Consider the following 27,533-nt stretch of genomic DNA (forward strand, 5'->3'; position numbering starts at 1 on the left):
CGGTCTGCTTTTTTGCTAGACCCGTTTCCCACCAGATGTGTTTCTGTTTCTGTGATGAGCTCGATTAAACGGTGGTCGTCGGCTCTGCGGAGAAGCTTAGCAAGAGCTCAGCTGCTCCCTTACCGCTCGCACCACTTTCGTAAGCCTTGCAAGAGTTCAGCTGGGAGTTCTGAGCACCACACCTACCCCTATCAGGCTACAACTAACCACACAAAGGAGTTAGGGCTGCCTTAGGGTTGCCAGGTCTTTCCTGGCCTAGGGTTGCCAACCTCCAGGTACTAGCTGGAGATCTCCTGCTATTACAACTGATCTCCAGCCGATAGAGGTCAGTTCCCCTGGAGAAAGTGGCCGCTTTGGCAATTGGACTCTATGGCATTGAAGTCCCTCCCCTTCCCAAACCCCACCCTCCTCAGGCCCCGCCCCAAAAATCTCCTGCCAGTGGTGAAGAGGGTCCTGGCAACCCCATTCCTGGCCACAGGTGAGGGATAGGGGGTAGGCTTGCCAGATCCAGGTTGGGAAACTCCTGGAGATTTGGGGGTGGGGCCTGGGGAGGACAGGGACCTCAGTGGGGTACAACGCCATAGAGTCCACCCTCCAAAGCAGCCATTTTCTCCAGGGGAACTGATCTCTGTAGTCTGGAAATTAGCTGTAATTCTGAGGCATCACCAGGTCTCACCTGGAGGCTGGCATCCCTACATCCTTCCTGGGTTGCAAAATTTGGAAATTGGGGGGGGGGAGTGTTTTTCTCCTTTCTTGCCTCCCCTTGTTCACGTGACCCCTTGATCTTTCTTCCTTTCCTCCAGAGTGTTTTCTCCCGCTATCCTTCCAGCCAGAGGGCATATCCCTCTGAAAAACGCCAGTGCTGATGCCTGCCACTTTGAGTAGCCAGAAGCGGGACCACATCGTCTGGACTGACCTCATCTTCCGTATCCCCACCCTCAAGCCCCAAACCAAAGGTAGGGTCTGAGTTGTCTCCACAGTTCTATCCTCCCCAAAGGGCATTCCCAATACAGTCTTGTGAACTGCTTTGCGTAAACGCTGGATCCGACCCAACGCAATCATCCTCAGCACGTGAGAGCCAGTGTGGAGTAGTGGTTAAGAGCAGTGGTTTGGAGCGGTGGAGTCTGATGTGGAGAACCGGGTTTGAATCCCCACTCCTCCACATGAGTGGCGGAGGCTAATCTGGTGAACTGGATTTGTTTCCCCAACTCCTCCACATGAAGCCAGCTGGGTGACCTTAGGCTAATCACAGCTCTCTTAGAGCTCTCTCAGCCCCACCTACCTCACAGGGTGTCTGTTGTGGGGAGGGGAAGGGAAGGTGATTGTAAGCCTGTTCGAGTCTCCCTTAAGTGGTAGAGAAAGTCAGCATATAAAAACCAACTCCTCCTCCTCTTCTTCCTCTTCTTCTTCTTCCTCTTCTTCTTCTTCCAGCATTTGATTAAAGCAGTCCTAAATAGCTTGATGTGTTTTTACGTCATCTATTTTACGTATTTTATTTTCATTGCAAGCCACCTTGAGCTCCATAAATAAGAAAGGCAGCTGATAAATGTGTTTTAAAAAACAAATAAATGGGTTACTCAACAATGCTGTTTTATTCTAGTTCCAAAGAAGGCAGCGAAATGTAACACATCTGCAGCAGGGACTTCTGATCTCCACCCCAATGGAAGTGGTTACCAACTGGGCAGGAAGGACTGGCAAATGAAACCATTGCATCTCCACTTAGATTCTGTTCCAGGCGAGGAGGCAGAAAAAACTTTCAAAGATCCTCCTCCACCACCATCCCATCCTCTGAATTCACCACCCCCTCCAGGAAATCCAGCCTCTCAAGAAAAGCACAAGGTCAAAAGGATTCTGGTTGACCTCAGATCCATCCTGGAGAACGTCATGGACCCCTCCGAAGAGGGACCTGCGGACAGGGGCCTACAAATTGATGCACGGCCTCCTTCGGACCCGGGAGATCCGAGTGGTGACATTCCGGATCCTTCCGAGGAAGCGGGAGAGACAGAGCTCCCAAACGATGGCTGCTCTTCCTCAAGTGCCGGAGACCCCGGCAGTGACGGCCACGAAACGGAAACAACCTCCGCCGATTCTGAAGACGGACAAACCGACCAGGGTATTCCGGTGCCTCTTTCAGTGGACGGGGGGAAAGATTTCGGCCCCACTGTCAAGACTGGCAGGACCCCGAAAGGGATCTTGTCGCCGCCTGATGAGCCAGCGCTGCTCCGGAGAAACAACTCGCCGGTTGCTCAACCTTCTGAGCCACACCTGAAAACCCCCACGTTGTTCCTCGAGACAACCCCACAACAGCAGGGCCTCCCAGAGACAAACAGCGCAGGAGACCTAGTCAGGGTATGTTTTGACCACCAGTGCCATATTATATACTATGTTCACTACGAATTTCTATGAAACATGACAGTAATGTATAGAAACTAAAGAATTCATACAATATTTTGTAAGCAATTGCACAGAACCCGACCTTCCAATGGAGGTTAACCTGAGAGTTCGACAGGTAAATCAACACGGTTCATCAGTAGGGTTGCCAGGTCCCTGTTTGCCATCGGCGGGAGGTTTTTTGGGTGGAGCCTGAGGAGGGCGGGGTTTGGGGAGGGACTTCAATGCCATAGAGTCCAATTGCCAAAGCGGCCCTTTTCTCCAGGGGAACTGATCTCTATCGGCTGGAGATCAGTTGTCATAGCAGGAGATCTGCTATTACCTGGAGGTTGGCAACCCTATTCAACAGGTAAATCAAAAAGTGTATCTTTAAAGAACCAAGTGATATATCTTCCTCCACTTGGTTCTTTAAAGGTACAGACTTTTTGATTTACCTGTTGAACCTTGCTGACTTGCCAGTCGAACTCTCGGGTTTGCCTTTACCTCTGTTGGAAGGTTGGGTTCGGTGCAATTGCTTATAAAATATTGTATGAATACTTTAGTTTCTATATATTTCTGTCATGTTTGATAGACATTCGTAGTGAACATAGTATATAATATTACAATAGCCTAGTGTTATTTTTTGGTTATAGTTACAGTTTGAACACTGATTTTTCTTGTTTTGACTACCAGTAGGTGCAGTAAGCTTTAAGCAGTGGATTACAGGAGAGGAAAGAGATGTTTCTCAGTGCGGATTCTCTATAAATTATGCAGGGAATGTTTTTGTTTCCCCTCCAGTGTGTCTGTGAATACAGCATTACAGATCTGGTACAACATTAGGGTTGCCAACCTCCAGGTGGTGGCTGGAGATTTCCTGCTATTACAACTGATCTCCAGGTGACAGAGAATAGTTCCCCTGGAGAAAATGGGCGCTTTGACAATTGGACTCTATGGCATTGATGTCCCTCCCCTCTCCAGTGTCCCTATGGCATTGATGTCCATGATGTCTATGGCATTGATGTCCCTCCCCTCTCTTCCTCAGGCTCCTCCCCCAAAATCTCCAGGCATTTCCCCACCCAGAGCTGGCACCCCTATACACCGTCCTTCTGCAGAGAGTTCCACAAATTAGTTGCGTCTTCACATGTAATTAGGGTTGCCAGCTCTGGGTTGGGAAATAGCTGGAGATTTTGAGGGTGGAGCCTGAGGAGGGGGGGGCTTAGGGAGGGGAGTTACTTTAATGGGGTATAATGTCCACCTTCCAAAGCGGCCTTTTTCTCCAGGTGAACTGATCTCTGTCGCCTGGAGATCAGCTGGGAAAGCAGGAGATCTCCAGCCACCACCTGGAGGTTGGCAACCCTACATGTAATTAACTTGTGGACCTCACTGCTAAGGGATGTAGAGATGGCAGCTCGCTTAGATGGCTTTAAAAAGGAAATGAGGCAAAATCGTGGCAAAAAACCCCCCTAAATGGCTATCATTAAATGGAACTTCCATGTTCTGAGGCAGTTTATCTCTGCATGCCAGTTGCTGAGGGGCAACAAAAGGAAGAGGTGGCCTTCCGTGTCCCATCTGGTTGGTCGTCCTGCTTGTTGACTAGTGGCCATTTTGGGAAACAGGATGGTAGACCAGAGGGACCACAGGTAGGGTTGCCGGCTCCGGGATGGGAAATCCCTGGAGATTTCGGGGGTGGCACCTGAGGAGGGCGGGGTTTGGGGAGGGACTTCAGTGGGGTATAATACCATAGAGCCCACCTTCCAAAGCATAGCGTCCACCTTCCAAAGTCCACCATTTTTCTCCAGGGGAACTGATCTCTGTCGCCTGGAGATCAGTTGTAATCCCAGGAGATACCTAGCCACCACCTGGAGGTTGGCAACCCTAACCACTGGTCCAATCCAGCACATTCGCCTTTTTCACGTGCTGGTGCACAAGATACAATGTGAACTACAAGGTGCATCGACATGGAAAAACGCCTTATGCCAAATCACCAGCGATGTGGGAAGCCCCTCCGCCGAAACGAACGGACAGCAACCTCTACCCTCTTTTCGTTCTCCGTTCTCCCTCCAGCCCGCACCCCCCTCCCCAGATTTCCAGCTTCCAACGCAGCTGCTCCTCCAAAGGCTTCAGGAGACCACAACCAGCAAGGATCATTTGCTGATCATGCAGGTGCTGCGTTCGTTGCGCGAGGAGCTGCTGGCGCAGAGCTTGGACTCCGATGATGGGTAAGGAATCCCCTATCAAAGTCTCACTCGGATCCCCGATTGTTTGGCCTGGAAAATTTAGTCGAGCTGTGTCACCTCTGGGAGAATTCTTTCAAGGAGCTTGGCCCTGCCTAAATTTGCTCACAAGTTGCCTGAACCCTCTCCGTTCTCCTACCAGTCACTAGCTGCCCATCCCTGCCATGTAGGGTTGCCAGGTCCCTCTTTGCCACCAGTGGGAGGTTTTTGGGGTGGAACCTGAGGAGCGGGGGAGGGGGGGTTTGGGGAGGGACTTCAATGCCCCCTGCTGGTGGCAAAGAGGGACCCGGGGCCCTTACCTCTTCAGTCAATGGACTCCTTGGTACATATCTTTTTGCATTGCCTTTACTCTCTTTCTTTCCCCCTGTTCTCAGACTGAGGTCTTGAACAATAAAACCATAAAATTTAAAAATTTAGCCTAATTTGGTATATGTAAGGGCAATGAAACTAATAGACTTATTTAAGTCTATTAGTTTCATTGCCCTTACATATACCAAATTAGGCTAAAATGGATTATACCATGTTTTAACAAATGGTCTGTGTTTCCTTAAGCAACTTTGGAGCAAAGGGTTCAGTTCCTCTTAGAGGACACTTATGACGCTCGGCGTACTTATTTTGTCGCTCGTTTTTTGGAGGCTGCAGAGAAGAGACGAAGGGAGGTGTTTTTAGAGATGGGACTTATTTAAGTTTTATGGTTTTATTGTTCAGGTCCTCTGTCTAAGAACAGAGGTTGGGGGGAGAAAGAAAGATGTCTACCACCTACTTCTGAACAGTAAGTGAAAAGCTCCTGAAAAGCTTTTTTGAGAACCAGAACTCCACAGTTTCTTAGTGGAAAGTCTAGCCTGCATATGGGAGACCAGACCACGGATCATGGGGCAGAGTGACACCTACATAAGAACATAAGAAAGGCCCTGCTGGATCAGGCCAAGGCCCATCAAGTCCAGCAGTCTGTTCACACAGTGGCCAACCAGGGGCCTCTAGGAAGCCCACAAGCAAGACGACTGCAGCAGCATTGCCCTGCCTGTGTTCAGCAGCACCTCACATAATAGGCATGCTCCTCTGATACTAGAGAGAATACATGACTAGTATCCATTCTAACTCACAGCCATGAATACCCCTCTCCTCCATGACTATGTCCACTCCCCTCTTAAAGCCCTCCAAGCTGGCAGCCATCACCACGTCCTGGGGCAGGGAGTTCCACAATTGAACTATGCATTGTGTGAAAAAATACTTCCTTTTATCTGTTTTGAATCTCTCACCCTCCAGCTTCAACGGATGACCCCGCGTTCTAGTATTATGGGAGAGGGAGAACAGCTTCTCCCTGTCTGCTCTCTCCAAACCATGCATCATTTTATAGACCTCTGTCATGTCTCCCCTCAGTTCACCTCGTGAACACCCGCCTCCGATTTCTCTTTTCCCACACAGGGACAAATGGAACTGTCTCCCAGGGCTTCCAATGGGCTACTCGCAGAAACACCGGAAGCCCCAGGCCCAAACTGGGAAGCCCGCAGCCCCGAAGAGGAGGCTCGGCAGACTGATCTGGTGTAGCAGAAGAACAGTCCACGCTGCGGACTCGGGACAGAAAGCCCCAAAGCTCTGAGGTGCTGCAGAGCTGGGAAAGAAGACCCTTCCTGGTTGGAGTGGACTAAAAGGACCATCTGATCCAATCCCTTCTTTCCACTCAGGAGCCTCTAGGACAGGGGTGTCAAATGTAAGGCCCACGGGCCAAATCCGGCCCCTTGAGAGCTCTTAAACGGCCCGCGAGCCGGCTGAGGTAGCCATACCCCTTCCCCACTCTCAATCTGGGCTGGCAAAGCATAGCCCGGCCCGACCAAGTCACATTTATGTCATATCCAGTCCTCGTAATGATTTTGATACACCCGCTCTGGGAAACTTACAAGCAGGATGTGAACTAAGCAGCCTTCTGATATGCAGAGGAATGTTGCCTCTGTCTGTGGAGGCTCTTCTTGGCTTGTTGGAGGTAATGTTCATGCAATGTACCTCCATCAAGTGAATATGCTTGTTTTTGTTCATAGAATCATAGAGTTGGAAGGGACCACCAGGGTCATCTAGTCCAACCCCCTGCACAATGCAGGAAATTCACAACTACCTCTCCCCCCACACCCCCAGTGACCCCCTACTCCATGCCCAGAAGATGGACAAGATGCCCTCCCTCACATCATCTGCCTAAGGTCATAGAATCAGCATTGCTGACAGATGGCCATCCAACCTCTTCTTAAAAACCTCCAGGGAAGGAGAGCTCACCACCTCCCAAGGAAGCCTGTTCCACTGAGGAACCACTCTGTTAGAAAATTCTTTGTAATGTTTAGAAGGAAACGCTTTTGATTCAATTTCGACCCGTTGGTTCTGGTCCAACCTTCTGGGGCAACAGAAAACAACTCGGCACCATCCTCTCTATGACAGCCCTTGAGGTACTTGGAGATGGTTATCACATCCCCTCTCAGTCTTCTCCTCTCCAGGCTAAACATACTCAGTTGTGGGGGGGATACCTCTTCTAAGGTGGCACCCATCTTAGGAAGGGCAGGAAGGTTGCATCAGTGCTCGGCTCTCGTGGCCCTTTCTTGCATGCCCAGGGTAGTGCAGATCGCCACTTTGGGGTCAGGAAGCAATTTTCCTCCAGGCCAGATTGGCCAGGGATCCTTGAGGGTTTGCCCCATCTTCTGGGCATGCAGTAGTGGATCACGGGGCGGAGAGGTAGTTGTGAATTTCCTGACTGTGCAGGGGGTTGGACTGGATAACCCTGGTGGTCCCTTCCAAATCTATGATTCTATGATCTTGGAAGAGACATTCATGGGGCAAGGCCTTGTGTTAAAAATAATTAACAATCCTCCCAAAAAGGCTGCTGCCTGATAATTTGAGGAGGTGCTTTTTTAATCCAGCATTTTAATCAACCATTTGACAAGAAATCCCAGCCTAAATAAAAAGAGATGGATCTTTGGTAGGGTTGCCAACCCCCAGGTACTAGCTGGAGATCTCCTGCTATTACAACTGATCTCCAGCTGATAGAGATCAGCGCCCCTGGAGAAAATGGCCACTTTGACAACAGGACTCTGTGGCATTGAAGTCCCTTCCCTCCCCAAACCTCGCCCTCCTCAGGCTCCGCCCCCAAAATCTCCAGGTGTTTCCCATCAGGAGCTGGCAACCCTAATCTTTGGAGCTCAGAGGGAGGAAGAGCATTCCACCATCCCTCCTAGGAAGTCTCCCTGCCTTTCTTAGTACCTTTTTCATCAGAGAGAGGGTTACAGGAACATCAAGGACACAGTGAAACTGTTTCTGCCAAACTTTATTAACAAAAATGCTTTTTTGAGAAGGCAAGGGGTGCACCTCTCCCTGCTCATGTGTAAAACTGACAACCGAATTTGGCATTGTCCAGCTCGCTCTGGGGGTGCAAGTAATACAGCTCGTCCTGGGTAGGGGGCACCCAGCGGGTGGTGTGGAAGCGAGACTCGGCCACCTGCGAGGGAGGAGAAAAGGATGTTAGGGCTGACGAAATGAAGGCAGGCAGAGACTCACCTGGCAGGTAATCTATCTGGGAAACATCTCAATCTGTTTCTCAGACTGGGGTGTCACTAGGGCCTGGGGAATACTGAACTCATGAAGCTGCCTCATCCCGAATCAGACCACCAAACGACATGATTGGTTGCCCACTTTTGCACCCAGGTCTGTAATCACAGACAAAATTGAGAAGGGCCTTTAATCCTGAAGAGTGGCAGAGATTTTAGTTCCTGGAATGACTTAATTGCTAGTATTTGCCCAGGAGAATGTCGAAGTGTTAAATTGCTGACAGATATGGGTAGTTTTAGCTGGTATCTATTAGGACTATCCTGTGTCTATCAAGATCATTTGTATATAAACATGAACACATGAAGCTGCCTTCTACTGAATCAGACCCTTGGTCCATCAAAGTCAGTACTGCCTACTCAGACCAGCAGCGGCTCTCTGGGGTCTCAGGAAGAGGTCTTTCACATCACCTACCTGCCTAGTGCCTTTAACTGGAGATGCTGGGTATTGAATGTGGGATCTTCTGCATGCCAAGTAGATGCTCTACCACTGAGCCACGACCCCTCTCCACAGCTCTCCAGGGTCTCAGGCAGGGGTCTTTCACATCACCTACTTGCCTGGTCCTTTTAACTGCAGAGGGGTTGAACCTGGGACCTTCTGCATGCCAAGCAGATGCTTTACCACTGAGCCACAGCCCCTCCCTATGAAGCTACCCTATACTGAATCAGACCCTTGGTCCATCAAAGTCAGTACTGTCTACTCAGACCGGCAGCGGCTCTCCAGACTCTCAGGCTGAGGTCTTTCCCATCACCTACTTGCCTAGTACATTTAACTGGAGTTGCCGGGGATTGAACCTGGGTCCTTCTGCATGCCAAGCAGATGCTCTATCACTGAGCCACGGCCCCTCCCCATACTTTTGATTCCTTGTTTCATTTTTATTCCTGCTCATCTGGTAGCTGCAATGCCACCTCTGGCCACAGGCAACAGGGGCGCTGAATAGCAACGCTGCCGCTCTCTTCTCTAGGGTTGCTTCCCTCGCCCTGGTCACTCGAAAGACATTCTTATCCAGTAAAAATAATCAAGCAAAACTTAATTTTGCAGCCTGTTAGTCCTTCTTCCCTTCCCTAGAGATCTCCATCAAACGGTGCACAGTCCCTTCTTTCGGTTACTTAAAAGCTTTGGAGGGAACAGGTCTATGCCAGGTGCCCCCAACACGGTATCCATGGGTGCCACAGCCTCCGCCAAGAGTTTTTAAGAAGTGGGTGGTGCTGGGGGGGGGCTCCCTTCCCCAGCAGGGCTTGTGATTGGCCACTGAAGATCTGACTGACTGTGCAGATAATGGAAGTCACAAAAAGGGAAGAACAAGAAAAAACTCAATCTCAACTAGATAAAGAACCTCAAAGTTGATCTGAAAATTATAATTTGCTAATTTTCCAATGTAGTTGATGATTAAAAAAAACCAATGTAAAGGACCAATGTAAATTTTCACCATTCAAATTGGCTCACACAGAGGTCTTATAATGTATTTCCAATGTTGGAAATATGTTTATATCATCAATCAATGATAATACGTATTATCGATTGATGATATACACATCCATATGACATTGGTGAAAATTCCATGTTTTACAAGTGACAACGGGCCAAACGATATAGACGGTTATCGCTTTACAGCATTGCTGGGGTTTTATACAAATATAATCAATTTTCTATGTAACCTATTCATCTGACAAGAGTTACAAAGGATGGGAAGATTAGAATGAATGCTTATTGGAGGAAATTTTGTCTGATTTGTATTTTAATATATGAGAATAATGTCTTGCATCCTTGGGAAAGATTTGATGAGAAAACTATTATAGATGGGAACAGATTTTTAAGTTCTCACAACAACCAAACTTTGAAAGAGTATATAAGGGGGTAGAAACTGTAAGACATCGGAAGACTCTTATCAGAGTTTCCTGGTCAGTATGTTCATCGTTGGGTATGTAATGCTGTTATAATTTTTGATGGTTATATCCAGATATCTTTTAAAATAAGATCTGTGAAACTTTGTCATGTAAACTAGCTTGTTTTGCTTGTTGCACATATATTGCATATATATAGATTTTACATTTTACTAATAATTCCGAAGCACAGCAATAAAAAGAATTTTAAAGTAATTCAATTAGGTTGCATCTCCAGTTGGGGTGGTTACGTTAGATAAGGAACCATACCTTTCAGTGGGGTACAAATCCTACAATCATAACCACTGATCACAGTAGCTTGAGCGGCTTCAGCAAACCTTTAAAGGTATATGTATTTCTGGATGTGTTTCTAAAATATGTAAATGTACATAAGACCACTGAAGAAGGCCACATAGGCCGAAATGCATTTGGGTTATTTATTGGTCATTTACATTGATTTTTTTATCATCAGCTATGTTGGAAAATTAAGGAGCCCCGTGGCACAGAGCAGTAAGCTGCAGTACTGCAGTCCAAGCTCTGCTCACGACCTGAGTTCGATCCCAATGGAAGTCGGTTTCAGGTAGCCGGCTCGAGGTCGACTCAGCCTTCCATCCTTCTGAGGTCGGTAAAATGAGTACCCAGCTTGCTGGGGGTAAAGGGAAGATGACTGGGGAAAGCACTTGCAAACTACCCCATAAACAAAGTCTGCCTAGGAAACGTCAGGATGTGATATCACCCCATGTGTCAGGAATGACCTGGTGCTTGCACAGGGGACCTTTACATTTTTTATGTTGGAAAATTAGCAACTATTGTATATGTTCTTTTAATAGATCAGTCTCTACATTTAAGGCCCAGTGTTTTTAATTTGGGGTACACTGCATACTAAATAATATCGGCATTTTGTTGTAATTTTCAGCTCAACTTTTAGGTTCTTTGTGCAGATAAAAAGGACATTATTTCAACTGCCACTACTGTGTTGGCTTTATTCTCTCTCTCATTCATCCTTCCCAGTGTATTTTTTAAAATTACCTCTCTTCTTGCCGGTACTCGGGCTTCCTATATGTGTGTGGCTCCACCCGCCATGGCAGCCATTTTGTGGTTGTGCCCACTACCTTGGGTTCGAATCCCGAAGTTGCCCACAGGCGCAAAAAATTTGGGGACCCCAGGGCTACTTTATGAGGAGGCACCCCTAAAGGCGACTAGTGGGTGTGGTCGGGGGGGGCACTACAGAGTAAGTAGGACACCCCCGCCGGTTACAACGCTCTCATTTACTAAAACGTTCCAAGGGCCGCACCGTCCATCCTGGGACATCCTTCATGATCTTGGCCTCCTCTTCGAAGTTCTGCCGTAAGATGCGAAGTGTCCTGAATGAAAGGATGGAAAAGGAAGATTGAGTTCAGGGCAAGAAACCAAGAGCTGATAAAGTTGCCAAGCGCACCATACAGTGAGCCCCCGTGGCCAAGAGCTGCACTCTCAACTCCACCCCGCCCTGGTTGTTATTAGGGCCGGCTAGCAGTGACTATTTTGAGAAAGGGCATTCCTTCACTTCCCAGCATGGTGTAGCGGTCAAGAGTGGCGGACTCTAATCTGGAGAACCGGGTTTGATTCCCCCCTCCTCCACATGAGCGGTGGGCGCAAATCTGGTGAACTGGATTTGTTTCCCTACTCGCCCACATGAAGCCAGCTGGGTGACCTTGGGCTAGTCACAGCTCTCTTAGAGATCTCTCAGCCCCACCTACCTCACAGGGTTCCTGTAGTGGAGAGGGGAAGGGAAGGTGATTGTAAGATGGTCTTCCTTAAGTGGTAGAGAAAGTCAGCATATAAAAACCAACTCTTCTTCTTCTTCTTCTAAAAGAGTTCAAAGAGGACTGGCCCAAAGTCACCCAGCAGGCTTCATGAGGAGGAGTGGGGAATTGAACCCGCTTAAGAACATAAGAAAGGCCCTGCTGGATCAGACCAAGGCCCATCAAGTCCAGCAGTCTGTTCACACAGTGGTCAACCAGCTGCCTTTAGGAAGCCACAAACAAGACGAGTGCAGCAGCACCATCCTGCCTGTGTTCCACCGCACCCAAAATAATAGGCATGCTCCTCTGATACTAGAGAGAATAGGTATGCAGCATGACCAGTATCCATTCTAACTAATAACCATGAATACCCCTCTCCTCCATGAATATGTCCACTCCCCTCTTAAAGCCCTCCAAGCTGGCAGCCATCACCACATCCTGGGGCAGGGAGTTCCACAATTTAACTATGTGTTGTGTGAAAAAATATTTCCTTTTATCTGTTTTGAATCTCTCGCTCTCCAGCTTTAGCAGATGACCCCGTGTTCTAGTATTATGAGAGGGAGAAAAACTTCTCCCTGTCCACTTCTCCAAACCATGCATAATTTTATAGACCTCTATCATGTCTCCCCTCAGCTGCCTTCTTTCCAAGCTAAACAGCCCTAAGCGTCCTAACCGCTCCCCATAGGACAGTTGCTCTAGTCCCTTAATCATTTTGGTTGCTCTTTTCTGCACCTTCTCAAGCTCTGTAATATCCTTTTTTAGGTGCGGTGACCAGAACTGTACACAGTATTCCAAGTGTGGCCTCACCATAGATTTGTACAAGGGCAGTATGATATCAGCAGTTTTCTTCTCTATTCCTCGTCTAATTATGGCCAGCATGGAATTTGCCTTTTTTACAGCAGCCGCACACTGGGTTGACATCTTCATTGAGCTATCCACTACCACCCCAAGATCCCTTTCTTGGTCTGTCGCTGCCAGCACAGATCCCATCAGTGTATATTTGAAGTTGGGATTTTTTGCCCCAATATGCATCACTTTACACTTGCTCACATTGAATCTCATTTGCCATTTTAATGCCCATTCTTCCTTCTGGAGCTCTTCACAGTCCAATTTTGTTTTAACCACCCTAAATAATTTGGTGTCATCTGCAAACTTGGCTACTTCACTGTTTAACCCCAACTCCAGGTCATTGATGAACAGTTTGAAAAGCACCGGCCCCAACACAGATCCCTGAGGCACCCCACTGCTCATATCCCGCCATTGTGAGAACTGACCATTGATTCCTACTCTCTGCTTCCTATTTTTCAGCCAGCTCTCAATCCATAAGAGGACTTGCCCTCTTATCCCATGACTATAAAGTTTGCTTAGCAGTCTTTGGTGGGGGACTTTGTCAAAAGCTTTTTGGAAATCCAAATACACAGTATCCACAGGCTCATTCCTGTCCACATGCTTATTGACGCTATCAAAAAACTCTAATAGGTTAGTGAGACAGGACCTACCCTTACAGAAGCCATGTTAGGTTTTGCCCAGCAGGCCTTGCCCTTCTATATGCTTGACAATTCTATCTTTAATAATGCTTTCCACCAATTTACCCAGAACAGACGTTAAGCTAACCGGCCTGTAATTTCCTGGGTCCCCCCTGGAACCTTTTTTATAAATGGGTGTTACATTGGCCATTCTCCAGTCCTCTGGTACAGAGGCTGATCGAAGGGACATATTACATATATTTGTTAGAAATTCAGCAATTTCCCATCTGAGTTCTTGAAGAACTCTAGGATGAATACCGTCTGGTCCCTGTGACTTGTTAGTTTGCAGTTTGTCTAGACGTTCTAGGACTTCCTGCCTTGTTACCACTATTTGCCTTAGTTCCTCATTTTCCCCTCTCCAAACTCTCTGTTCAGGAGAAGGAATCTGCCCTGTATCTTCAACAGTGAAGACAGATGAGAAGAATTCATTTAGTTTTTCAGCAATCACTTTATCCTCCCTTAGAGTTCCTTTACTCCCATTGTCATCCAATGGTCCAACCGCTTCCCTAGCTGGTTTCCTACTCCTAATATACTTAAAGAATTTATTATTGTTTGTTTTGATGTGTTTAGCAATATGCCCCTCAAAATCTTTTTTTGCATCTCTAATTATCTGCTTGCATTTCCTTTGTGCAAGTTTGTGTTTGCTTCTGTTCGCCTCATTTGGGCAAACCTTCCAGTCTCTGAAGGAAGACTTTTTTTCTCTAATTGCGTCCTTCACCTTACCCGTTAGCCATGGTGGTGACCTCTTGGACTTGTTACTACCTTTCCCCCTGCGGTATACAAGCTAGCTGAGCCTCTAGTAATGTGGACTTGAGTAACCCCCAAGCCTTTTCAAGAGATTTAACCCTCTTAACTGTTCCTTTCAACTTCCTCTTTACCAGTTTTCTCATTTTAGAGAAGTTCCCTCTTTTAAAGTCAAAGGTAATTGTATGAGATTTCCCAGTCACTTTCCCACTTACATCTAAATTAAATTTGATGCCATTGTGATCACTATTGCCAACTGGCTCAACTACATCCACATCCTGCACTAAGTCACCGGCAGCACCACAGAGTATTAAATCAAGGATTGCTTCCCCTCTGGTTGGGTCTATGACCAAGTGTTCGAGGGCACAGTCATTTAGGATGTCTAAAAATTTTATCTCTTTGGCTTGTTCACCAGACTAGAGTCTGCCGCTCTTAACCATTACACCATGCTGGCTCTACGAGTCAGTTCAGGCTTTATTTAATCTAGAACACACTTATTTGTTGTTGTTTTTTGGCGATCCAGGGTATCCATGTCACCACTTGTGGCATTAAGGGGTCTACACTCCTAGAATGTACCACTTACTGAGAAATTGAGCTATCTATTCAGCGAGACATCACAGCCAGAAGTCAATGATAATTCCTACAGGGACTGTAGGCTTTCTATTGAGAAGTGCCAGAAAATTTATGAACAAGGGACTTCCTTTAAATAACATTTATTTCACATAATATATATATATATGCATGTGAATATTTACACACTCTCAAAACATGTCATAAAGTACAAACATTATGATTCTTTTACATGTTCAGTTATGTTAATATATGCAAGCAGTTTCATACAATCTTTATAAGCAATTTCTCTATGTAAGGTTTTCTAACCATAAACCTTTAATGCATTTCTCTCTATGAGATTTTAACTTGTATCTCTAGATTCATTTAGAATACTACAGTTACAGAATCTTGTAAAAACATAGTTAGTATTATGGGAGAGAAGATATGGTTAAATATAATGGGGAAAAGACCTGTTATAGTTAAGAGCTTCTTAATCCAGAGTACCTGAAATATAAACTATAAGTTATAGTAAATTGAGTACACCCTTATATTATTTCTAAACCTCTCCAGCTCATATGCATAGCTGATATTTAGGATATTGCAAACCTTTTCTGTAAGGACATAGTCTTTTCCCATGTTTCTATGTCTTTACCATATCTTTGATTCTCTGGTTCTTCGTTTATTTGAGAATTATCGTCCAAAAGCTCATTGAGTATTTCATGCCAGTTTAGGTTCATTGAAATACTGTTCTGAAGACTATTTATCAGATAAAGCTGAAGTTAGAGCTATTTGAGACTATAGTAAGTTGTTATAGCTATGTGTAGTAAGCTTTTATATTTTATATTTATGTTTATGGACTTCTGATCATTGTTAAGATCAGGAATGCTTCATACATGCTGATGGTATGTGTATTTCTTAACAGTCAGTAATGCAGAGCTTATTATGTATAATTCATTATGTGTAAGCTTAAGGCTGTATTAGTGTTTGTATGGAAGACTCAGTTATTCTCTGGCTTTGCCAATTTCAGTGAATATGTTTCCTGGACTAAGTGTCTCCATGAATAGGCCTGATAGATTTTGTATATGTTTTATGTAAGCATTTTATATGTGCCTTAAGCTTTGTTATAGAGAACAGAGATTCTCCTTTTCTCCCCCAGGAACATCTCTGGCCTCTTATTCTGAGTGTAGACGCTTCCCCTGTTATGTTGGGGGAACCTCTGACTCTTTTTTCCCTGTTTCTGGTTCTGGGAACTGGAGAAACCAGTTCTGTAACTTGGGTTTCACAACTTCCATGTTTCTCAAGGAAAGCCAGGTCAGACCATTTAAATCATTAGTCTGCCAGCAGTCATTTCAGATGTCCAGCCTTAGCAGGTCATCTTGAAATGAATTGCTCTCAAGGAGAGTTTTTCCCATCCTCACAGAGAGCTTGTGAAATGATATGTCACGCAAGACATGAAATAGAATAAGCCATCCATATCACGCAAGATATGGAATAATAGAATGAGTTATGGCCAGACAGACTTGCTGTCCTCTCTGTAACTCATTTCTTGTGTCTCACGCAAGAGACAGATATAGGGAGTGAGGTCAGTCAGTGTCAGCCAACTTCCATCAACTCCCTGCCTTCCTAGTTTTACATCTTAGCGGATGTTTGGGGAGGGCCAGCAGCCAGACAGCGTTCAGCTGTCCTCTACCAACCCTCCTGCCTTCTGGCTGTTTGAGGCTTCCTTATATTCTCTCAGACCAGTGGTTATCTGAGTTGAGGAGGATATAAACTTCTGTCCTGTGTCCAAATTGGTCACTTTTTGATAGTGACTGGCATTGTCCACCTCTACCTGGTCTGTGGAGAAAGCTCTTCAACGTATTAATGTGGCATTAAGTCACCAAGCTCCCAAGGTCACCAGCTGGTGTACTGCTTATCGGACAATGACATAATTCCTTCTTTTTTACACTGTATCTCAAAACAGAGACCAAAAACCTCCAGACAGAGATGACCTTCTAGTTTATGTCTAGAAGAGCACTCTGGATAAGCATTTGCCGACTTTTCAGACCCAATTATCAAGCGGGCAGCGTTAAAAAGTCTTAACCTTGCAGCCGTGCAGTTATCTTTATCTTAAAACAGCTTTCAGTCAGCATGAACTTTACCCCACATTACTGCATCAGTTCTTAAGAAATGCCTTTTACTCATATAGATCCAGAGGAAAACCATATGCTCAGGTCAATTATTGCCTTAGCCCACAACATCCGTAACACTCTTCTCCAACACCACATTTCAAAGGAGTCTACTTTCTTCCTGTCAGCTTTCTTCATTGTCCAGCTTTCACACCCATACATAGTAACAAGGAATACAATGGCATGAATTAACTTGATCTTGGTTGCCAGTGACACATCCTTAAACTTAAGAATCTTGGGAGGCAGTAAGGTCAGCCATCTGCCGTCGGGGTAGGGGCCACAGTGATGGGAAAGAAAGGGCTGCTTAGGGCAGTTCTGGGGAGCAGAGGGGCCCCCTGGGAGCCTGCAGCTAAGGTGCGGTGCCTACCTTCGGTCGTCCTCGGCCATCAGAAGAGGCAACAGCGCGATCCGGACTTCCAAATCCTCAATGGCCATGCGCCTGGGGAGAAGACAAAGAAGAGGCTGTGGTCCCTCATAAAAGAAAATATAGTTTCCGCGACTGGCCCACTGGGAGTCATAAGTACATAAGAAAGGCCCTGCTGGATCAGACCAAGGCCCATCGAGTCCAACACTCTGTTCACACAGTGGCCAACCAGGTGCCTCTAGGAAGCCCACAAGCAAGTCGGCTGCAGCACCATTGTCCTGCCTGTGTTCCACAGCACCTAATATAATAGGCATGCTCCTCTGATCCTGGAGAGAATAGGTACGCATCATGAATACATACATACAAAAATACATGAAGCTGCCTTGTATTGAATCAGGCCCTTGGTCCATCAAAGTCAGTATTGTCTACTCAGACCGGCAGTGGCTCTCCGGGTTCTCAGGCAGAGGTCTTTCCCATCACCTACTTGCCTAGTCCCTTTAAATGGAGATGCCGGGGATTGAACCTGGGACCTTCTGCATGCCAGGCATATGCTCTACCACTGAGCCACGGCCCCTCTCCATGGCTCTCCAGAGTCTCAGGCAGAGGTCTTTCCCATCACCTACTTGCCTAGTCCCTTTAACTGGAGATGCCGGGGATTGAACCTGGGGTCTTCTGCATGCCAGGCAGATGCTCTACAAACTGAGCCACGGCCCCTTCCCAATGATACATGACTAGTATCTATTTTGACTTGTAGCCATAGGTAGCCGTATCCTCCATGAACACTCCCCTCTTGAAGCCTTCCAAGTGGGCAGCCATCACCCCATCCTGGGGCAGGGAGTTCCTCAATTTAACGATGCGTCGTGTAAAGAAATACTTCCTTTTATCTGTCAGGGTGACATTTGCTCTCTTCTAAAGATCTCTGGGCCCTGTCCTGGGTACTACAGGCTAGCCCGATCTCGTTAGGCCTCAGAAGTTTAAGCAAGGTTAGTCCTGGCCAGTATTTGAATGGGAGACCACCCAAGGAATACCAGGGCTGCGATGCAGAGGCGGGCAATGGCAAATCACCTCAGAATGTCTCTTGCCTTGATAACCCTATGGAGTCGCCATAAATCAGATGCAACTTGACAGCAGAAAAAAAAAGATTTCAGGGTTTGCTCCCTCTTTCAGGAGGAGGAAGAAGAGGTTTTTATACCCTGACTTTCTCTACCAAAAGGAGTCTTGAACAGGCTCACATTCACCTTCCCTTCCTCTCCACACAACAGACACCTTGTGAGGTAGGTGAGGCTGAGAGAGTTCAGAGAGAAATGTGACTGGGCCAAGGTCATCCAGCAGGCTTCACATAGAGTGGGGAATCAAACTCGGTACTCCAGATTAGAGTCCACGCTTATGTGGACAAATGGGGAATCAAACCCAGTTCTCCAGATCAGAGTCCACCACTCCAAACCACCGCTCTTAACCACTACACCACACTGGCGACGCCCTAGCGCCCTGATCATTTTGGTTGCTCTTTTCTGCACCTTCTCGAGCTCTGCAATATCCTTTTTGAGGTGTGGTGACCAGAACTGCCCACAGTATTCCAAGTGTGGTCTCACCACAGATTTGTACAAGGGCAGTACAATAGCCGCAGATTTATTCTCTATTCCTCGTCTAATTATGGCCAGCATGGAATTTGCCTTTTTGACAGCAAAATGCACACCATGCGGAACTCACTGCCCCATGATGTAGGAGTAGCCACTAGCTCTAGATGGCTATAAATGGAGATTGGATTAATTCACGGACCTAAGCTTGCTCCTTCGCTTTGACATTCTTGCCCAGTTTTCCTCCTCTACCCTTTTTCCTTCGCTCTCTGTTGGTGGTAGTAGGTAAAGGTCCCCTGTGCAAGCACTGGGTCATTCCGGATCCATGGGGTGACGTCACATCCCGACGTTTCCTAGGCAGACTTTGTTTACGGGGTGGTTTGCCAGTGCCTTCCCCAGTCATCTCCTCTTTACCCCCAGCAAGCTGGGTCCTCATTTTACCGACCTCGGAAGGATGGAAGGCTGAGTCAACCTCGAGCCGGCTACTTGAAACCAACTTCTGTCGGGATTGAACTCAGGTTGTGAGCAGAGCTTGGACTGCAGTACTGCAGCTTACCACTCTGCGCCATGGGGCAGTAGTGGAGGGAGAATAAACTCTGCCAAACATGGCTCGCATTTCTCAACTTACTTCCTTTCTCGGTTCCACTTGACCATTTGATAATAGCCGTAAATCATAGTACCGATTCCAATGGCAAACAGGCTATAGCCTAGGCAGAAAAAATAAACAAACAAACATGGAGGTTGGACTGGATAGCAGCAGCAACAGATTCGTTTATTTTCTACATCTTTATCCTACCTTTCATCCAAGGAGCTCAGGGTAGTATACATAAGCCTTCCAGTTTACTTTCACAACAACCCTGCAAGGTAGGCCACGCCGAGAACCTGCGACTGACCCAAAGTTCACCAAACAAGCTTCATATAATTGTGGGGATTCAAACCTGGCTCTCCCAGACCCTAGTCCAACATTTTACTACATATTTCTCGCTAAGAATAGCAAACAGCCCCCCCAAAAGTTACCAGCCAGCATGAAGCAGCATGCTTTTGATAGCTACTAGCCACAATAACTTGGTCATGCCTCCTTCTGTGGTCTTTTACAGTGCATTCCTAAGGAGTTACTCCAGTCTAAGCCCAATTGCCCCCAGCTGTCTCCCAGCAGCTAATTCTCCCCACACCCCTCCAACGACCAGGCATTTGAAAGTCCGGTTCCTATAAGAGGGCTTAGGAGGGTGGCGGGAGGAGAAAGTCTGTCTCTTTTCCCGTTTTTAATAACGTGGTATTTTTCTGTACATTTGGGGTCTCCCTCGTCAGCATGAAGTCATCACTCTGTCATCCGTCGTGTTGACCTACAGATCAGAACAGGACCTCCAAGATTGCTATTAGAGAGACAAAGTAGGCAGGTGCGCTGCACCTAACCACAGGGGGGCAATTGAGAAACCCCCCCCCCAAATGTCCCCCCCTTTCAGCATTCTCAAAGTTCTCCAGGGTTTCAGCAGCTGATCTCCACTCGCCTCTTTTGACGGCTGCTCTTGACATTCTGCCCCGCCTCGAACATGTTCAGCCCTCCTTGGGCCAGTTCTTGAGGATTGCTTCCACTTTTTCTTTCGGTTAACTGACAAGAGAGTTATTTTGCCATATACACGGTGGGGTATACTCTAAGTAGGTAGCAACCCTGCCTCCTCTGTGGGCAGCTCCATTGCTCTGCACAGGGGCCAGCCATTACGCCAAGTAAAGAGTTATTTATTCTTTGGTTCTTGTAGGTTATCCGGGCTGTGTAACCGTGGTCTTGGAATTTTCTTTCCTGACGTTTCGCCAGCAACTGTGGCAGGCATCTTCAGAGTAGTAACACTGAAGGACAGTGTCTCTCAGTGTCAAGGGTGTAGGAAGAGTAATATATAGTCAGAAAGGGGTTGGGTTTGAGCTGAGTATTGTCCTGCAAAAGTATTGTCCTGTAAGTATCAAGATAATGTGCTAATGAGGGTATGGTATGTTAATATGGAACCATTGTATCCTGAAGTGATCTGTTAATGTGTGTAATCCAAAGCTAATCTGTATGGCTATTGTTGAATGTTGTCTTTGTCTGGAGGTTTTTCAGGGCAGGAAGCCAAGCCTTATTCATTCTTAAACTCTCCTCTTTTCTGTTAAAGTTGTGCTGATGTTTATGAATTTCAATGGCTTCTCTGTGCAATCTGACAAAATAGTTGGTAGAATTGTCCAGTCTTTCAGTGTCTTGGAATAAGACCCTGTGTCCTGTTTGTGTCAGTCCATGTTCAGCCACTGCTGATTTCTCAGGTTGGCCAAGTCTGCAGTATCTTTCATGTTCTTTTATCCTTGTTTGTATGCTGCGTTTTGTGGTCCCGATGTAAACTTCTCCACAGCTGCAAGGTATACGATATACTCCTGCAGAGGTGAGGGGGTCTCTTTTGTCTTTTGCTGATCGTAGCATTTGTTGTATTTTCTTGGTGGGTTTAAACACTGTTTGTAGGTTATGTTTTTTCAAAAGTTTCTCCATCCTATCAGTGACTCCTTTAATAAATGGCAAGAATACCTTTCCTATGGGAGACTGTTTTTCTTGAGTTTTCTGATTTTTGTTTGGTTTAATGGCCCTTCTGATTTCATTCTTGGAGTAGCCGTTTGCTAGCAGTGCGTGATTTAGATGATTAGTTTCTTCCTTGAGAAACTGTGGTTCACAGATCCGTCTTGCACGGTCCATTAATGTTTTGATTATTCCTCTTTTTTGTCGGGGGTGGTGGTTGGAGTTTTTGTGTAAGTAGCGATCTGTGTGAGTTGGTTTCCGGTAGACCTTGTGACCTAACTGAAGGTTTGTTTTACGGATGACAAGGGTATCAAGAAATGGGAGTTTACCCTCAATTTCCTTTTCCATGGTAAACTGAATGTTTGGATGGATATTATTAAGATGGTTTAGAAAGTCCATTAATTTTTCTTCACCATGGCTCCAAATGGTAAATGTATCATCTACGAACCTGAACCAGACTGTAGGTTTGTAAGGTGCTGATTCTAACAGCATTAGAATCAGCACCTTACAAACCTACAGTCTGGTTCAGGTTCGTAGATGATACATTTACCATTTGGAGCCATGGTGAAGAAAAATTAATGGACTTTCTAAACCATCTTAATAATATCCATCCAAACATTCAGTTTACCATGGAAAAGGAAATTGAGGGTAAACTCCCATTTCTTGATACCCTTGTCATCCGTAAAACAAACCTTCAGTTAGGTCACAAGGTCTACCGGAAACCAACTCACACAGATCGCTACTTACACAAAAACTCCAACCACCACCCCCGACAAAAAAGAGGAATAATCAAAACATTAATGGACCGTGCAAGACGGATCTGTGAACCACAGTTTCTCAAGGAAGAAACTAATCATCTAAATCACGCACTGCTAGCAAACGGCTACTCCAAGAATGAAATCAGAAGGGCCATTAAACCAAACAAAAATCAGAAAACTCAAGAAAAACAGTCTCCCATAGGAAAGGTATTCTTGCCATTTATTAAAGGAGTCACTGATAGGATGGAGAAACTTTTGAAAAAACATAACCTACAAACAGTGTTTAAACCCACCAAGAAAATACAACAAATGCTACGATCAGCAAAAGACAAAAGAGACCCCCTCACCTCTGCAGGAGTATATCGTATACCTTGCAGCTGTGGAGAAGTTTACATCGGGACCACAAAACGCAGCATACAAACAAGGATAAAAGAACATGAAAGATACTGCAGACTTGGCCAACCTGAGAAATCAGCAGTGGCTGAACATGGACTGACACAAACAGGACACAGGGTCTTATTCCAAGACACTGAAAGACTGGACAATTCTACCAACTATTTTGTCAGATTGCACAGAGAAGCCATTGAAATTCATAAACATCAGCACAACTTTAACAGAAAAGAGGAGAGTTTAAGAATGAATAAGGCTTGGCTTCCTGCCCTGAAAAACCTCCAGACAAAGACAACATTCAACAATAGCCATACAGATTAGCTTTGGATTACACACATTAACAGATCACTTCAGGATACAATGGTTCCATATTAACATACCATACCCTCATTAGCACATTATCTTGATACTTACAGGACAATACTTTTGCAGGACAATACTCAGCTCAAACCCAACCCCTTTCTGACTATATATTACTCTTCCTACACCCTTGACACTGAGAGACACTGTCCTTCAGTGTTACTACTCTGAAGATGCCTGCCACAGTTGCTGGCGAAACGTCAGGAAAGAAAATTCCAAGACCACGGTTACACAGCCCGGATAACCTACAAGAACCAATGAACTCTGACCGTGAAAGCCTTCGACAGTTATTTATTCTGTTTGGTAGATGGATTCTTAGCAATAGACGCATCACTCTGATTCTGCCTAGGAATATATCTGACAAAGGCAGCTTTGAAAGCTTATATCTTAGATATCTTGTTGGTCCTTAAGGTACTTCTGGATTCGAATCTCCCTCTTCTACCAGAGACCAACACGACTACCCACCTGGGAATTATACAGTTAATACCCACACATATAAATCATAATTCCTGCTATTCTCTGTGTGAAGGAAGGCTCGTCGGGGGCTAACCACCAAAAAGGGGAGAAGGAGAGTGAAAGAGCCCACCTAAGGATGCCAATCTCAAGATGGGGCCTGGAGATCTCCCTCCTTCCTGTTTTACCCACTCTTTCAGGACTGACTTCTTCTCCCTTTTCCCTCTCCCCCGTGGAAGCCTTAGGTCTTTGCTAGGCTAGGCAAAAGCCTCTGGTTCACCACCAAAAGTACAAAATGCTGGATAATTATTAGAAAATAACCTCATATTTATTTCACACAGTGAGAAACAGGCGGAGGAAGAGGGAAAAAATGGGAGGAATATCAAGTTGTTTACAGTGCTTAGAGGGATGGAGTAGGGATCTTGGCTGCAACCACTAATTCTTAAACTGTCATAAATAAGCACCCCAAAAAAGATCTATAATAAGCAGGATCAGATTAGATGCGGGTGCCATCTTTTAACCAGGGATATAAGACATGGATGTTTTATCGATATTGTTATCATTTTGTACGATTCATTCAATTGTAATTAATTTCTGTCTTATATTTATTGTGTTGTTGTGAGCTGCTGTGGCTGGGAAAAGGCGGGATATCAGTCTAATAAAATAAATAAACAAATCTCCAGTCTCCCTGGAGAAACTGACTGCTTTGGAGAACAAACAACATAAGAAAGGCCATGCTGGATCAGGCCAAGGCCCATCAAATCCAGCAGTCTGTTCACACAGTGGCCAACCAGGTGCCTCCAGGAAGCCCCACAAACAAGACGACTGCAGCAGCACCATCCTGCCTGTGTTCCTCCTTATATAATAGGCCTGCTCCTCTGTTCCTGGAGAGAATAGGTGTGCATCGTGACTAATATCCTTTTTAACTAGTAGCCATGAACACCCCTCTCCTCCATGAACATGTCCACTCCCCTCTTCAAGCCTTCCAAGTTGGTAGCCATCACCACATCCTGGGGCAGGGAGTTCCACAGTTTAACTATGCCTTGTGTGAAGAAATACTTCCTTTGATCATGCCCATAAAAACTCCCTTTCCGTGAACAGGGGTACTTCTTAAGCCCATCAGTACATAAGAAAAACCCATGGCCTAGAGTCCCATTGCCAAAGCGGCCATTTTTCTCCAGGGGAGCGGATCTCTATCGGCTGGAGAGCAGTTGTAATAGCGGGAGATCTCCAGCTAGGACCTGGAGGTTGGCACCCCTAGGTATTTCCCAACCCGGAGCTGGCCACCCTCTCTCTGATTGCCAGCCTTCATCCTGGGGACTCAGGCGTCCGAGTAGAGGGGGAGAAAGAGCCCCAGGCCCGGAGACTGAGCATCTCCTTCGGAGCTGGTGGGGAAATGGAGAAGCTTAACCCCTCTCCTTCCACACTGGGGAGGGGGGGGGTCCAACCACGCCTCACCTGACAGCCCCCGCCGGGGCATGTGCCTCTTGTAGTCGATGGGGCCATAGCCGCCCGGAGGCGGCATGTCCTGCTTCACCTTCCCGACAGCCGCCGTCGCCGCCATCCTTGAAGCGGGCAGGCAGCTCGGCCTCCTCGGCTTCGCGGCGCCTGCCGATGACGTCACCGGCCGCCTCCGCGCCCCGCCCGCCCGCCTCAGGGAAACGGACGTCGACCTCGACGGCTACCGCAAGTGCGGGACTAAAAGCGCCACCCGCCTTCCTCCAATGACTGCGCGGTGGGGCGGTACCGGGTTACCGTATATATCGGCAAGGACCGACCGCCGCCCCAGCAATACTCTCCAGTTTCTTAAAACCACTCTGTGCTCATCTTGGCCATCTTCTGGGCATGGAGTAGGGGGTCACGCGGGGGGGGGGGAAGGTAGTTGTGAATTTCCTGCATGGTGCAGGGGGTGACCCTGGTGGTCCCTTCCAACTCTATGATCCTACAAATCTAAACAAACAAACAAAGTTCCATTATTTTTTACTCGAGTACTTATCTGAACAGAGCGCATTTACAAATCTAAATATATATATATTTGTGTATATATATATATACATATATATATGTATGTGTATATATATATATATATGTATGTATGTGTATATATATATGTATATGTATATGTATGTATGTTTAACCTGAAGGGTGTCCCCTTTTATCTTCCATTATTTTTTGCTCGAGTACTTATCTGAACAGAGCGCATTTACCCGAGCACTATTTTCTTTTTAATAATAACTTTTCCAGCATACACCGTATTTCTTCCAAGACCACTGGTTCCCAAAAGGGGCGGTGGGATTACCTAGGAGGGCACTAAGAGGCAAGAGGGCAGCGGGGGGGGGGGGGGGGGCTAGAGGTGGACCCCTTCAACTGTGTTGTTCACTAATTTACAGTAGATCCAGCTATAGTACCATGCTGGCAAATTTGGTGGAAACTATCAGAAGTTTTCCCCAGACTTTGAAGAGCTGGTACCACTGAATCAACTCCATCAGTTTTGTTGAATAAATTTCAACTAAAAAGTTTTGATTTTGAATAGATGTGCAATTAATTGTTACTGTTTTGAAATGTTATTGTTCTTATCTTCTTTAGTGCATCATGCAAACCCCTGTTATGAATAATGTTTTCTAGGACAAGGCAGGGGGTGCTGGGGTTGAGTTTGTGGAAAAGGTTTGGGAACTACTGGTCTAGACGGAAACTCTTTTGATTTAACTTCAACCGGTTGTTTCAACCTTCTGGGGCAAAGGAAAACAATTCAGCACCCTCCTCTCTATGACAGCCCTTCAAGTACTTGAAGATGGTTATCAGAGCCCCTCTCAGTCTTCTCCTCTTCAGTGGCTGAAAGCAGGCTTGAAAAGACAGGGTCCCGCAGCAGCACCCTCTGCATCAGAGGCGGGGAGCTGGCTGAGTGGAGAAAGTCACATAAACACATGAAGCTGCCTTATACTGAATCAGACCCTTGATCCACCAAAGTCAGTATTGCCTACTCAGACCGACAGCGGCTCTCCAGGGTCTCAGCAGAGGTCTTTCACCTGACCTACTTGCCTAGCCCCTTTAATTGGAGATGCCAGGGATTTAACCTGGGACCTTCTGCATGCCAAGCATAGGCTCTACCACTGAGCCACAGCTCCTCCCTAATGGCAACAGATCATAGACACAGTGGAAGGAAGCAGGCAGAGCAGGAAGGACCTGGGGGTTGCCGCACTCTGTGCCAGAAACAGATAAGAGGGTGGAAAGCTCAGGCAGTGGCCTTCTGCTTTCTGTTTAAAGGGGGGGGAGAGAAGTATAAAGTGATGCATATTGGGGCAAAAAATCCCAATTTCACATATACACTGATGGGATCTGTGCTGGTAGCAACAGACCAAGAAAGGGATCTTGGGGTGGTAGTGGATAGCTTGATGAAGATGTTGACCCAGTGTGCAGCTGCTGTGAAAAAGGCAAATTCCATGCTGGTCATAATTAGATGAGGAATAGAGAATAAAACTGCCACTATTATACTGCCCTTGTACAAATCTATGATGAGACCACACTTGGAATATTGTGTGTAGCTCTAGTCACCACACCTAAAAAAATATATTGCAGAGCTTGAGAATGTGCAGAAAGGAGCAACCAAAATGATCTGGCGGCTGGAGCAACTGCCCTATGAGAAGCGGTTAAAACACTTAGGGCTGTTTAGCTTGGAAAGAAGGCGGTTAAGGGGAGACATGATAGAGGTCTATAAAATAATGCATGGTTTGGACAGAGTGGACAGGGAGAAGCTTTTCTTCCTCTCTCATGCCAGAACATGGGGTTCTCTGCTGGAGAGTGAAAGATTCAAAACAGATAAAAGGAAGTATTTTTTCACCCAACGCATAGTTAAATTGTGGAACTCCCTGCCCCAGGATGTGATGGCTGCCAACTTGGAAGGCTTTAAGAGGGGAGTGGACATGTTCATGGAGGAAAGGGCTAGCCATGGCAACTTGTCAAAATGAATACTAGTCATGATGCATACCTATTATCTCCAGTATCCGAGGAGCAGGCCTATTAGATGAGGTGCTGTGGGACACAGGCAGGATGCTGCTGCTGCAGTCGTCTTGCTAGTGGGCTTCCTAGAGGCACCCGGTTGGCCACTGTGTGAACAGACTGCTGGACTTGAGGGGCCTTGGTCTGATCCAGCATGGCATTCCTTATGTTCCTATGTTTTCTAGTCCTTGATGGTACCAAGACAGGGGATAAGCAGTACCGGTCCCCAGCAATATTTCCCTCTCTTGCTTAAAAAAAA

The 27,533-nt window shown here is 46.3% G+C and overlaps 1 protein-coding gene across 2 annotated transcripts; it reads right to left on the reverse strand.

The window, feature by feature from the left end:
- Positions 1–7,948: 7,948 nt before the first annotated feature.
- NDUFA13 (NADH:ubiquinone oxidoreductase subunit A13) lies at positions 7,949–24,866 on the reverse strand. Of its 2 annotated transcripts, XM_056845146.1 has the most exons (5): positions 24,737–24,866; positions 19,413–19,491; positions 17,211–17,282; positions 11,364–11,433; positions 7,949–8,079 (listed from the first exon to the last, which is right to left on the reverse strand). In XM_056845146.1, the coding sequence occupies exons 1-5, from the start codon at positions 24,840–24,842 to the stop codon at positions 7,960–7,962; spliced, it is 447 nt and encodes a 148-aa protein (XP_056701124.1). In that variant the 5' UTR covers positions 24,843–24,866; the 3' UTR covers positions 7,949–7,959. The 2 variants fall into 2 exon arrangements, with proteins under 2 accessions (XP_056701124.1, XP_056701123.1); XM_056845145.1 differs by lacking the exon at positions 17,211–17,282.
- Between the last annotated feature and the right edge of the window lie 2,667 nt (positions 24,867–27,533).

The sequence above is a fragment of the Euleptes europaea genome, chromosome 2 (genome assembly GCF_029931775.1).
Source record: "Euleptes europaea isolate rEulEur1 chromosome 2, rEulEur1.hap1, whole genome shotgun sequence".
Taxonomy (NCBI): domain Eukaryota; kingdom Metazoa; phylum Chordata; class Lepidosauria; order Squamata; family Sphaerodactylidae; genus Euleptes; species Euleptes europaea.

Coding starts and splice junctions, on each gene's coding strand:
- NDUFA13 (XM_056845146.1), bottom strand. CDS start 24,842: ATGGCGGCGACGGCGGCTGTCGGGAAGGTGAAGCAGGACATGCCGCCT. Junction 19,492..24,736: donor GCCCCGGCGGGGGCTGTCAG/GTGAGGCGTGGT, acceptor TTTTCTGCCTAG/GCTATAGCCTGTTTGCCATT. Junction 17,283..19,412: donor AAGTGGAACCGAGAAAGGAA/GTAAGTTGAGAA, acceptor TCTTCTCCCCAG/GCGCATGGCCATTGAGGATT.